This window comes from Setaria viridis, chromosome 4 (assembly GCF_005286985.2).
Source record: "Setaria viridis chromosome 4, Setaria_viridis_v4.0, whole genome shotgun sequence".
Taxonomy (NCBI): domain Eukaryota; kingdom Viridiplantae; phylum Streptophyta; class Magnoliopsida; order Poales; family Poaceae; genus Setaria; species Setaria viridis.
Window position 1 is genome coordinate 34540334 of NC_048266.2, and position 13316 is coordinate 34553649.

A 13316-nucleotide genomic window follows, 5' to 3' on the forward strand; every position below is an offset into this window, starting at 1 on the left:
AGGGGAGGTAAAGGTTAGCAACTCCCTTCTCTCATGGTTAGTATTATATGCTTTATGTTTTGTAGCTAGAATGGAGAGTATGTTAGCTAAAATGAGGAGAATAGAGAGTTTTTAGAATGAGTTTTATGTTACAAATGGAGTACTTAGCTTGTTAATTTTTTAGAATGAGGAGAACAGTGAGTATTTTAGAATGAGGAGAATGGAGATTTTTTTAAATGAGTTTTATATTACAGATAGAGTATTTGTTAACTTTTTATAATGAGGAGAGTATTTAGAATGAGGAGAATGGAGCATTTTTTAGAATGAGTTTTATATTACAAATGGAATACTTGTTAATTTTTTAAAATGAGGAGGATGGAGAGTATTTTAGAATGAGGATAATGGAGAGTTTTATTGCAGCATTTCTAGTGTGCTAACGACATGCAATAGATGGCAAAAAATGTTGATTTTAGGATTTTTGGTGTAATTTTCATGTAACTCGAATTTAACAATAATTCTATTTCTTTGACCAATAATTTATTTATAAACACATTTACTCTATTTTTTCCTACCTAATATTGATCAGGTTCTTTATCTAATATGGAGCCCTATGTTCAATTTTCACATAATACGATGCAGATGAACCGACAATGGATGTACCACCTCCGCTCCTCCAATACCAGAGAAAAGTATCTGCACATGGCATGAATGTGTTTATACTATTCTTTGGTATTGGAGGAGCAGAGGTGGTTCTCCATAGACTTGGAATTCGCATGAACAATGTGATTTCAGTCGAGAAATCTGAGGTGAACAGGAACATTCTAAAGAGCTGGTGGGATCCGACGCAAACGGGCACACTCGTTGAGATTAGAGATGTGCAAACAATGACTTTGGAGAAGATTGAGTCATAAATTAGAATTATTGGTGGTTTTGATTCTTGACTCCGTGAAGTCCACTATATGGAGCGTCTGTAGTCTAAGTATTCTTATTGTCTAGTTCCAGAATGTAGCATTTTTCTTACTAGTGAACTATATTTTTCTTACTAGTGAATGATATGAAGGTTGATTGGTATAATTTTCATGTCACTCTAATTTAATAATAATTCTATATCCATATCCATATATGTCTCCCAAAAACTGTATGCGATGCTCTAATAATTTTGTTATGTATTTGGTATAATTTTGTGGTACAAAATGCCGATACATCACCCAAACCCGAGCGCACTTACGTTTCCCCCAGATCCACTAGCGCAGCCTACTGGCGCTTCCTTCCCTGTCGGTCATGCAACTGCACTTACACCAAAGCATGGTACTTATGCCCTTTGTATTCTAATACCGATTTTATTACTCATTATATCATACTGATGATTTTTTTATAATTTGTATTGAAACTTGTTTTACCAATCGAGTGGTTACGACATGTAATAACTAACGTGACTCAACAAGCTCCTATGGTGTTACATGAACAAATGAGTCTGACAGAAGGAAGATATGTGGTTTTTCTGTCCATTAGTTGCATGCGAGAGCAAAGACTTGGTCAAACAATTATTATCCATGTCAATTCTATTGCTGCACAACAGCCACATGTTGCCGCATGTAGTGCTGTGAGGCAGGCACTGATGTAAATAGAACGTCTGACAAATCACATATTTTCAGACTACAGTTACTTCAATATTAAAGCAGTCGAATACGATGAGCCATCACACAAATGCCTAAATAGATACCACCAGCATATCAATCGCCCATCATATGTAACTTATAGTTAGTCATTATTTTTTAATTTTGTTTTGTAATGATTTGCTAATATGTATATTAACACTTTTGTTCATTGCCATTTGACTCAAGGATGCACTATATAATAGTTTCATGCACGCCGACCAAGGTCTAAAAGAACTCCTACGTTAGGTACTGGGGAACATTGGCTAGACATTCACAAGAGCTGACCCGGGTCGAGTACGTGGTGGTTGGCAAGCTGACATTACCTTATCATCATCCACGACTTTGATGAGAATATTTTGAGAGACATTCCACATGCCCTACAAGACTAGGGATAGTGCGCGCGCGCGCGCACACACACACACAGATATATATATATATATTTGAAGTCGAAGACCATACCCAGCAGCATCCAGAATGTCAGGAGAAGATAGTGCGCGATAGAGGACAGGGCAAAAGGAATAAACAGTGACTCTACTGTAGCCAAGACAATTATTAAGGAGCAGAGCGCCGTCCAGTTGTCCAGGCAACAGAAGAAGTGCATAATTGAGGAGTCTCCCGAAGCCTCTGCTGCGGCTATAAAAGGAGCTGCCGGATGAAGCATTCAGCATCAATAAACACACCACGAAGGCACGATCAAGAAGCAGAAGACCTCCACCCACACTCCACTCACAAAATACTCCATGAAGACATCCACCACCTTGGAATTGCTCTGAGGGATTCCCACCATTAATAGTAACACCCCACTACCGTTGTATCACTCCACCACCTCTATATTACTAGAATAAAGGGAGGCCGTTGGAGCTCGTCTCGCCGTTTGTAAAGTAACAAAGGTTTTTGCTAAGTACTTGGGGTTTCCCGAAAGGGAAAGCCGCGTGTAAGCTTGTCCCGTGGAAATGGATTAAGCTGTCCTGGTAGTATCCCTACCTTCCCTTAAGCTCGTCCTTACGGGGCGGTGTCTCTACGCTAGGGACCCTAGAGGAGAAACCTCTGCGTGTGTCGTTCTCGTGTTAGCCCTGGTAGCGGCATTTGAGGAGAACCCTGTGTGCGCAGAGAAGTGTTCCCTTTGGGTGGAACTGCTTGGGGAGACGGTAGAGACTGAGTCCTGTGTGCTCGTGGCTGGGGACGATGAGGATGAAGACCTGGCTGGCCTGGTTCTGAAGCGAGCCAGCGACGCATGCAGTGAGTACCGAGTAGGAGTGACACAAAGCATAGCAGCACGACTGGCTGAATCCTCGGTCTCGCTAACGCGCAAAGATCCTGAGAATCAATATAATCAAGATACAAACCTAATCACGCACCCGCGCGTGCCATACCTGCAGAATAGTTGGTGAAAGCGACCCCGAATAGCTGCTCAATAGTGCTCAATAGTGCCTAGAATAGTGCCGCCATATTTTGCTCATCCTAAGGTGCTCCACCCACTCGCGGTGAGTGCCCGAGCGCTGTTCATTTTCCTAACTTGAATAGTGTGCTGAATTTGAATAGTGCCGCTCAATTTGAATAGTAACAAGAGAATTTGAATAGTGCAGTGAATAGTACTCGAAATTAGTAACCCGAAATTTAAGTCGCTTGATTTTTGTCCGTGCAATCGTAGTTTTTTCCCGTTCTAGTATCAGAGCCGTGGTTATTAAAATTGTGAATTTGAGGGATTTACTATACTTAGTAAAGATATTAGAATTGGTATTTACAACCTCAAGTAAGTACTTTTACTTTTAATGGAAAGTTTAGAAAGCAAGATTCATTACTATGAACAAAAGCTAAATAAAATACCTCATGAATATAATACCTCTATGTTGTGTGAATGGCCTGCTATCAGAGAGGAAGAAGTTTATTTTATTAGGATGTTATATAAGTTAAAAAAGGATAGATATCTATATGACAAAAAAAATCAAAACTCAAGTAATAAAGGAGCAAAAAGCTGAGTTGAAACCAGTGGACCTTGAAAGCAATAAAGCAGAAGAAGTTCCACAAACTAATAACAGGAAAGATACTATTATAAATAAAGAAGCCCAAAAGAAACATAAGGAAAAGTATCTTTTAGAAAGCTATGGAGAAGAAGAAGAAAATAATGCGCAAAATCACAAAGATTTTATGAACTCTCTAGGTGATGATGAAATACATAATTTAGAAAATGCTATGGATGCACTAGAAATAAAAGATGAAGAAACAAGTGATTCAAAAGAAGCTAGAACTGAATTAATGGATCAAGAAGATTGTGAACATGATTGGATAAAAGGAAGAGGTGATTATAATATCAAATGTGCTTTCTGCATATATTACCCTAGTCAAGATAATAGATTTACATGTAGTGTATGTTTAAAACAAGCATGTGCTTCATGTTTAAAGAATACTAATCAGAAATAGAGACAAGAAATAGAAATAGTAGCAGAAGATAAAATATTAGTAAGCACAGTCAGAAATTTAGAAAATAGGATAAATATTTTAGAAGCTGAGTTAGAAGATCTATGAAGTAAAATAGAATTCAATAATAAGATTGAAGGAAATGTTAGTGGCAACATTGAGTTTAAAGATCAAGCTATAGTTGATAAAAATAATGAAAAAGCAATGCAATTAAAAGATGCCATAATTAATTTTGACTGTAAATATATAGTTAGGTTATCATTTAAAAAAATTGTAGGAATAAGAATACCGGTAAAGGTATAATTAACACCTACCATCACTTACAAAATATTAGCATTAGTAGATACTGGTTGTACAAAGAATATTATACATGATAAATATTGTGCAAGATGTCCAGAGATAGTGCATACAATAGCTCAAGATAAAGCAGAAATATCTATTGATATGTCAGGATTAAAGAAGCTTCATAATCAGTTAGCTTATAACATTGAGATACAAATAAATAATACAAAATATATAATGGATGAGATCACAATAAGAGACCTATCCATGATAAATGATGATATGATATTGGGATTAAGATTTTTACAGTTTTCCTTACAAACAACAATTATACATGACCAAGGGATTACATTCATCCCTTATCAAGATAATATTCCATACATAACAGAAGTACAAAAAACTATAAGTTCTAATGAAGGAAAATCTAAACTAGAAACTCAAGAATCTGATGATAATATGTCTGGTGAGAATTATATAGATAAAGAATTAGGTGAAAGCATAGAAGAATTCCATATAGCAAATTAATGCATAGAATGTATCAGTCTGCAATCACTATCACCAAACTGGTATAGAGATATAAAATCAAAGAAAGATATAGATAAAATAGTACAAAGGTTAGAAGAAATCCAAATAATTGGAGAAATACCAATGAAATATTGGGATAAGAATGGTATAGTATGTAAACTTAAAATAATAAATCCTAATTATGTAATTAAGATAAGTCCTATAGAAGCAACACCTATAGATATAGAAGAATTGAAGATGCATATTGAAGAATTACTAAAGCTAGGAGCTATAAGAGAAAGTAGGAGTCCCCATAGGTCAACTGTTTTTATAGTTAGAAATCATGCTGAAATAGCCAGAGGAAAATCAAGAATGGTTATTCATTATAAAAGATTAAATGATAATACTATAGATGATGGATATAATATCCCAAATAAGCAAGAATGGATAAATAGAATACAAGGAAGCAAATATTTCTCAAATTTGATTTAAAAGCTGGATTTTGGCAAGTAAAAATGGCAGAAGAATCAATAGGTTGGACTGCATTCACATGTCCTCAAGGTCATTTTGAATGGTTGGTAATGCCATTAGGTTTAAAAAATGACCCTGCTTTATTCCAAAGAAAAATGCAAAATATTTTTAATGAAAATCAGGACTTCATATTGGTTTATATAGATAATTTATTAGTTTTTTCAAAATCATATAAAGAACATATAGCTCATCTGGAAACATTCTTTAGAAAGGTAGAACAGCATGGGTTAATACTTTCAAAAAACAAAATGGAAATATGCAAAGAAAAGATAAATTTTCTTGGCCATGAAATAGATGAGGGAAAAATTTATTTACAAGATCATATTGCAAAGAAAATTTTGCAATTTGCTGATGCTATGAATGGTAAGAAAACCTTGCAGCAATTTTTAGAAATAGTAAATTATGCTAGAAATTATATAGAAAACTTAGCAAAACTAGCTGGGCCATTATATGCAAAGTTAAGAAAAAATGAGCAAAAACATTTCAATTCCGAAGATATAAAGCTAGTAAGAGAATCATAAAAGATAAGTAAAAGAATTAAAACCCCTAGATTTACCTTTAGATGATTATTATTTTATTATAGAGACAGATGCATCTGAAAAGGATGAGGTGCTATATTAAAACATAAATAGTCTCCAAAGATAAAAGAAAAAATATGTAGGTACACTTCATGGAAATATAAACTAAAGGCAATAAATAATACTAAAAGGGAAATATTAACCGTAATTAATGCTATAAGTGCTTTTAGATTATACCTAGGATTTAAAGAGTTCACCATAAGAACAGATTGTGAAGCTATATGTAGATACTACAATAAAATTAACAGTAAGAAAAGTTCAACTAGAAGATGAGTTTTATTTGAAGATATTATTACAGGAAATGGATATAAAGTAATATTTGAGCGTATAAAGGGGAAAGATAATTTCCTTCCTGATATATTTTCTTTGTCATCTATTTTGCAGGAATGAAGAAAGGAGTAAGCCCAACAGGGGTTGACTATTTTTGTTTTGGAGCAGAGAATAAGTTAAGAATATTCCCTCCAAACACATATAAATTTAAACCAAGGGATCATATTGTACTTGATGAAGTACAAGAATGCATATTAGATAATTTCTGGTACCAATATAATAACAAAAAGAGAAGATAAGGGCTATATGCTAGCTATTCTAAATAGTCTAGCTCAATATTTTCATACAATTAATGCGTTAATACAACCAAAAGAGTCACCCAAAAATATAGAGAAAAAAGCTATATATGTCATATATAAAGGGAAGATTCCAGGAATTTATGTATCATTTGAGTAAGTAATAGCTCAAAAGATAGAGAAAGATAAAGATGGAGGAATATTATGGAAGAAATACACTAATATTGATCAAGCACTTTCATATGCTAGAAATATTTTGGGAGTCAATTATTTTTTAGAACCTGCAGCCAAGGAATATATTTAGAAATATAAAAAAACAAGGGAAATTAAGTCAAGCTCATCTAGAATAAATATAAAAGAAGAAGGACCATCCAAGGCTCCAACATATAAAGAAGTTCTGAAGAAAGAAACAGACTCATCAAATAAAGAATATATTGAGAAGAAGTTAAAGGAAAAATTTGAATCAATATTTCCCCAATGGAAGAATAATTTAAAAGAAGAAATAATGAAAGAAATAGGGCTTGAAATAGATGAAAAATTCAAAAATATGCAAAAAGAATATGAATTGAAAATGGATATACCAATATCTGTTGATGATATGATGGATATCCGAGGTGATAGCAAGGAATAAAGAAAAGAATATTGTGAATTGTTGTCATGGTATGAACTGTGGCAACCAGAAGAACCAGATATTGAAGAAAGAGAATAAATATATAAAGAATATTTTGTCTCACATGAGAACAAATTTCCGTCGTTGTTAAAGTGTTAACAACAATTCGGTTGGGGGAAGTATTATACTACATGCCATGATTTTGTGATTGAAGTCTGCGACGTCAATCATTCAGGCATGGAAGACCATACCAAGCAGCATCCAGAATGTCACGAGAAGACAGTGCATGATAGAGGACAGGGCCAAAGGAATAAACAGTGACTCTACTGTAGCTAGGACAATCATTGAGGAGCGGAGCGCCGTCCAGCTGTCCAGGCAAAAGAAGAAGTGCATAATTGAGGAGTCTCTCGAAGCCTCTGTTGCGGCTATAAAAGGAGCTGCCGAGTGAAGCATTTAGCATCAATCAACACACCACCAAAGACACCACCAAGAAGCAGAAGACCTCCACCCACACTCCACTCACAAAATACTCCATGAAGACATCCACCACCTCAGAATTGCTCTGAGGGATTCCTACCATTAATAGTAACACCTCACTACCGTTGTATCACTCCACCACCTTTGTATTACTAGAATAAAGGGAGGCCATTAGAGCTCGTCCCGCTGTTTGTAAGGTAATCAAAGTTTGTGCTAAGTGCTTGGGGTTTCCCAAAAGGGAAAGCCGCATGTAAGCTTGTCCCGTGGAAATGGATTAAGCTGTCCTGGTAGTATCCCTGCCTTCCCTTAAGCTCGTCCGTATGGGGTGATGTCTCTACGCTAGGGACCCTAGAGGAGAAACCTCTGTGTTTGTCGTTCTTGTGTTACCCTGGTAGCGGCGTTTGAGGAGAACCCTGTGTTACCTTCGGGTGGAACTGTCTGGGGAGACGATAGAGCCTAAGTCCTGTGTGCTCGTGGCTGGGGACGGTGAGGGTGAAGACGCGAGCCAGAGACGCATGCGATGAGTACCGAGTAGGAGTGACACAAAGCATAGCAGCACGACCGGCTAAATCCTTGGTCTCGCCAACCCGCAAAGATCCTGAGAATCAATATAATCAAGATACAAACCTAATCACGCACCCGTGCGTACCATACCTGTAGAATAGTTGCTGAAAGCAACCCCAAATAGCTGCTCAATAGTGCTCAATAGTGCCCAAAATAGTGCTGCCATATTTTGCTCATCATGAGGTGCTCCACCCACTCGCGGTGAGTACCCAAGCGCTGTTCATTTTTCTAATTTGAATAGTGTGCTAAATTTGAATAGTGCCGCTCAATTTGAATAGTAACAAGAGAATTTTAATAGTGCAGTGAATAGTAACTCGAAATTAGTATCCGAAATTTAAGTCACGTGATTTTCGTCTGTGCAATCGTAGTTTTTTTACTTAGATTATATCAATAGGTTTTTAGGAATCGATAATATGATTGTACCAGGATCCAGCCGTCAGGACATCAGGCATATGATTGTACCAGGGATCCAGCCGCCGCCAGCAAGCGACCATCCTTGTCTCGAACAACCGCTCCATAACCTTCGACTCCATCAAAAGCAGCATCCGAATTCACCTTGACCCACGCCGCATCTGGGGCATCCAGGCACTCCGTGTTCTCGGCGCTATCAATTCCGCCTTTGTTTCTAGGCACAGGAGGTCCTCAATCAAGGAAGCAATGTACCTCCCTGCTACTCTGGCTCCCAGCGTGCTCGCCCATGTCTTCTTAGCATTTCGTCCTGGCGATAGGGACCAAAACCCACATATGAAGAGTGCAGGCGTGCGACGAATGATCCCCCACCATAACATCCTTTCTCCAGCTCACCGGGTGTAAGACCCTGTCGTCGCTGTCTGCCAGAACATGGATTTTTCACATGCCAATCACTTTATTTTTAATATGGATTATGGGTAGGTGAGCACATGCCAATCACTTTATTTTTAATATGGATTGTGGGTAGGTGAGCACATGCCAATCACTTTATTTTTAATATGAGAAGTAGGTAAGTAGTGAGAAAAATAAACGGTTGAAATAAAGTCGGTTTCGCATTCTCCTGTCTACCACACATATACATGGTATGCTCGTAGCTCAGTAGTGACGTCAAGTCAAACTACTGTCGCATATATCCTGAAGTTTGGTGGACGCAATGAGTTGGTTCTTGTGGCCGTGGACAGGCAACGTCGGCAGTCTGGAAATTGAATGGCCTTGATCATCCGCACGCAACCTTGACCACATACATGACCCCAAACCGCTGAACATAAAACTCTTCACACTCTCACTCGTCGTCAGTTCGATCGAGGTAGGAGACAGGGAAAGCTTAGCCGCACACAGGCGAGAGGCTCTGAGATGTCGCCGCCGCCGCCGCCGCACTTCCTCGTCCTCACCTACCCGCTCCAGGGCCACATCGCCCCGGCGTTCCGCCTCGCCAGGCGCCTGCTCGCCGTCGCGCCCGACGTGCTCGTCACATTCTCCACCACCGAGTCCGCGCACGGGCGCTTGTTCGCGGCCAAGCCGGAGGGAGGCCCCAACGGCGGCGACGGCGGCCGCCTCGAGTTCCTCCCGTTCTCCGACGGCACCGAGTGCGGGTACGCTGGCGGCGGCGGCGTCGAGGAGTTCAACGCCTACATGGCGTCCTTCCACGCCGCGGGCCCGCGCAGCGTCGGGGATATCGTCGACGCGCTGGCGGCGCGGGGCCGCCCCGTCTCCCGCGTCGTGTACACGCTCATGCTCCCGTGGGCGGCCGACGTCGCGCGCGGGCGCGGCGTCCCGTCCGCGCTCTACTGGATCCAGCCGGCCGTCGTGTTCGCTGTCTACCACCACTACTTCCACGGCTACGCCGGCGTCATCGCCGAGCACCACCGCCGCGGCGACCCCTCGTTAGCCGTGGAGCTCCCGGGCCTGGCACCTCTGGCGGTCAGGGATCTGCCGACGTTCCTCACCGAGTCCACCGACCCCGCACACTACTTCCACGCCGTCTTCCTCACGTTCCGCGACCTGTTCGACACCCTCGACAAGGAGACTTGCAAGGCTACCATCCTCGTCAACTCGTGCCAAGAGCTCGAGGTGGGCGCACTCGCCGCCGTAGGGCCGCACGACGTGCTCCCCATTGGTCCGGTGCTCCCGACCGGCGAAGAGGCCAGCATCTTGAAGCCGGACGACGCCAAGTACATGGAGTGGCTCGACACCAAGCCGGCGAGCTCCGTGGTGTACGTGTCCTTCGGAAGCCTGGCGACGATGGCGAGGGAGCAGCTCGACGAGCTGCTCCATGGCCTCGAGGAGAGCGGGAGGCCGTACCTCTTGGTGGTTCGGAAGGACAACAAGGCGATGCTCGCCGGAGCCGAGGCGGAGATGGGCGAACGTCTCAAGAACGGCATCGCGGTGGAGTGGTGCGACCAGGCGCGGGTGCTGTCGCACGCGGCGGTGGGGTGCTTCGTGACGCACTGCGGGTGGAACTCAGTGGCCGAGAGCGTGGCGAGCGGCGTGCCCATGGTGGGCGTGCCCAAGGTTTCGGAGCAGAGCATGAACGCGCGGCTCATCGAGCACGAGTGGCGCGTCGGCGTGCGCGCGGAGGTGGACGGCGGCGGCGTGCTGCGCGCCGCGGAGCTGAGGAGGTGCGTCGAGGAGGTGATGGGGGACGGGACGGACGCGGCAGAGGTGCGGCGCAAGGCAGAGGAGTGGAAGCTGGTGGTTGCAGAGGCTATGCGCAATGGAGGATCGTCGTATTGTAGTCTCGTGGCATTCGTAGACGGTGCAAGGAGCAGCACTTGAGTGAAGAGTGACATGCGCCTTTGTTGTTCGTCGGAACATCAAGACAATGTTTATAGTGCAGAATCAATATAATTCAATCTGATTGCTATAGTATTTTTCGCGAGTTTATATGATTTAGAACATTTGTTCTACGTATATATTTTTTGGTCCACCTAAACATCATTTTCCAATCGAAAAATCTTTTTATTTTGTTGAAGCTATAGTATTTTTCTTGCAGAACAATTCACTTTTAGCTACAACAATTTTATGCTAAATAAAGAATGTTTTTCTCACAAACTTGGAACATTGTTCCACTCAGTGAAATACCATTTCAATTTACTCCCGCCTTTCTAAATTATAATTTATTTTGTTTTTTCTCAATACATAGTTTTTACTATGTATTTAGGCATGTCGTATATCTAGATGTATAGCAAAAGTTATGTATTTAGAAAGGCATCTGAGTAGCATCCAATAGACTTGAGTTCAACTCCCGGGCGAATTAAACAAGTCTGGATTAAAAAAATTATTTAAAAAATAAGTTGGGGCTTCCCTGCTGACTTTGAGAAAAAGAAAGATCAGAACGACTTACAATTTAGGATGGAGGAAATACTAATTTAGAGCTCCTATATTTAAATATTCTCAATATGGAACCCTAGTTTAAAAGATACATTGGTACAATGGGAATTTTATTTGGATGCTCACTTTAGAATTATAGTTTTTTCAAAAAATTTAAAACATTGTAGCAAAGTTTTTTCTTACCTAGAGGCATCTATAAAATTATAATTTTATCAATTAAGATTCTATTGGCAAAGTGACTAGCAAAATGTAACATCGTATGCCAACCAAGAGATCGAGAGGGTTGGGATATATAACCTAGGTTTATCTAACAAGTGTTCATTACATAATTATTTTTAAAATATTCTTTAAAAAGGTTAAAAATCTATCGTGTGCCCAATAATGTGCTTGTAAACTTTTAAGGATGAAAAGATAGGGGAACTCTAGATATACATGTCCAGCAATCATTTTTAGTTCAGACTAAAATTCATATCACATCGAATATTCGGAGACTAATTAGGAAGACTAAACATGAGCAAATTATAAAACTAATTACACAGATGGAGGCTAATTCGTGAGACGAATCTATTAAGCCTAATTAATCCATCATTAACACATATTTACTGTAGCATCACATTGTCAAATCATCATGGAGTAATTAGGCTTAATAGATTCATCTCGCAAATTAGCCTCCATCTGTGCAATTGGTTTTGTAATTAATCTATGTTTAATACTCCTAATTAGTATCGAAACATTCAATGTGATAGAAATTTTATGAGGTTCTAAAGAACCAAACACCCTCTGAGGCACACTTTCTAGACTAGAGGCCAGACTACCAGCTGATTATATGCTAAGCCAGAAAAGTCGGGAGACTGAAGTGCTGATTGATCGCTGAAACTTGCTTGTCCTTTTGCAGCATAATATTTGTGTTCTTAGCAAATGAGAAGATATTTGGAAATGCTTGGCAAGGAACTTTACCACCCCAAAGATCTTTCCAAAACAAGACATGCTACAGTAGTATCAATTCCTTTATATGAATCTAGTAGTTTCATAATATCCCTGCACTAAAAAGACCTTTTCTTGACATGACTAGACACGTTTGCATTGCTATAGTGTCGGTCCCAAACTAAGGGAACCCAAGGGACATCAACTTTATTAAAGTATTTGTGTAGATTTCTCATAAGTAAGGCTTCATTCTATGTTTTAAGCTTCAAGACACATGGACCCCCCCACCCCTTTTTATTTTTGGCAAGCATACCATTTCCCAAGATGCTTTAGGTATGAATCTTGTAATAACCACTATTTTATCATAAAAAAAGTGCACATAGAGAATGTTGGATAAGAGCTAAAGACTAAATTGGTCAGTTGAGGCCTACTGCCTGAGATAGAAAAGTTGAGGTGCTGACCAGCCTTCTTTCATACCTAGTGTCCAAGGGAATAAAGTCTTTAACTTTGGGTTTAATGAGGCCTACCGGGAGGCCAAGATAAGCAAAGGGCGGAGAACCAATATAGCAGCCAAAAAACGGTGCTAGAGAGTTCATCTTTTTGGTATCCACATTTATTTGAACCATCATGTATAGGAATAGTTTACTCTTAAACCTTTGGATCCTACAAAGTTGTGAAGGTCTTTTACAAAGAGCAGCTAGAATGGACATCCCCCCATGATAAATAGAGTATCATCAGCATATTGAAGAATGTGAAAATCTTGACTATATTAGACAAGCACTATCAACCGTAGCATGTTGTCTTTTTTGGCTTTGTTAAGCAAAGTCTAAAGGAAATTTGCGGCAAGAACAAAGAGCAATGTGTAGAGTGTGTCTCCTTGCATACACCCTCTCTTACAATAAATAGTCACTAGAAACTACACGAG

The 13316-nt window shown here is 40.1% G+C and overlaps 1 protein-coding gene across 1 annotated transcript; it reads left to right on the forward strand.

The window, feature by feature from the left end:
* The first annotated feature begins 9136 nt into the window (after positions 1-9136).
* Positions 9137-11005, forward strand: LOC117851470 (UDP-glycosyltransferase 75C1). The gene has a single exon (XM_034733299.2). The coding sequence runs from the start codon at positions 9491-9493 to the stop codon at positions 10910-10912; it is 1422 nt and encodes a 473-aa protein (XP_034589190.1). The 5' UTR covers positions 9137-9490; the 3' UTR covers positions 10913-11005.
* Positions 11006-13316: the final 2311 nt, after the last annotated feature.

What these genes read in the sequence shown, in the direction of transcription:
- LOC117851470 (XM_034733299.2), top strand. Translation starts at nt 9,491, where the DNA reads ATGTCGCCGCCGCCGCCGCCGCACTTCCTCGTCCTCACCTACCCGCTC.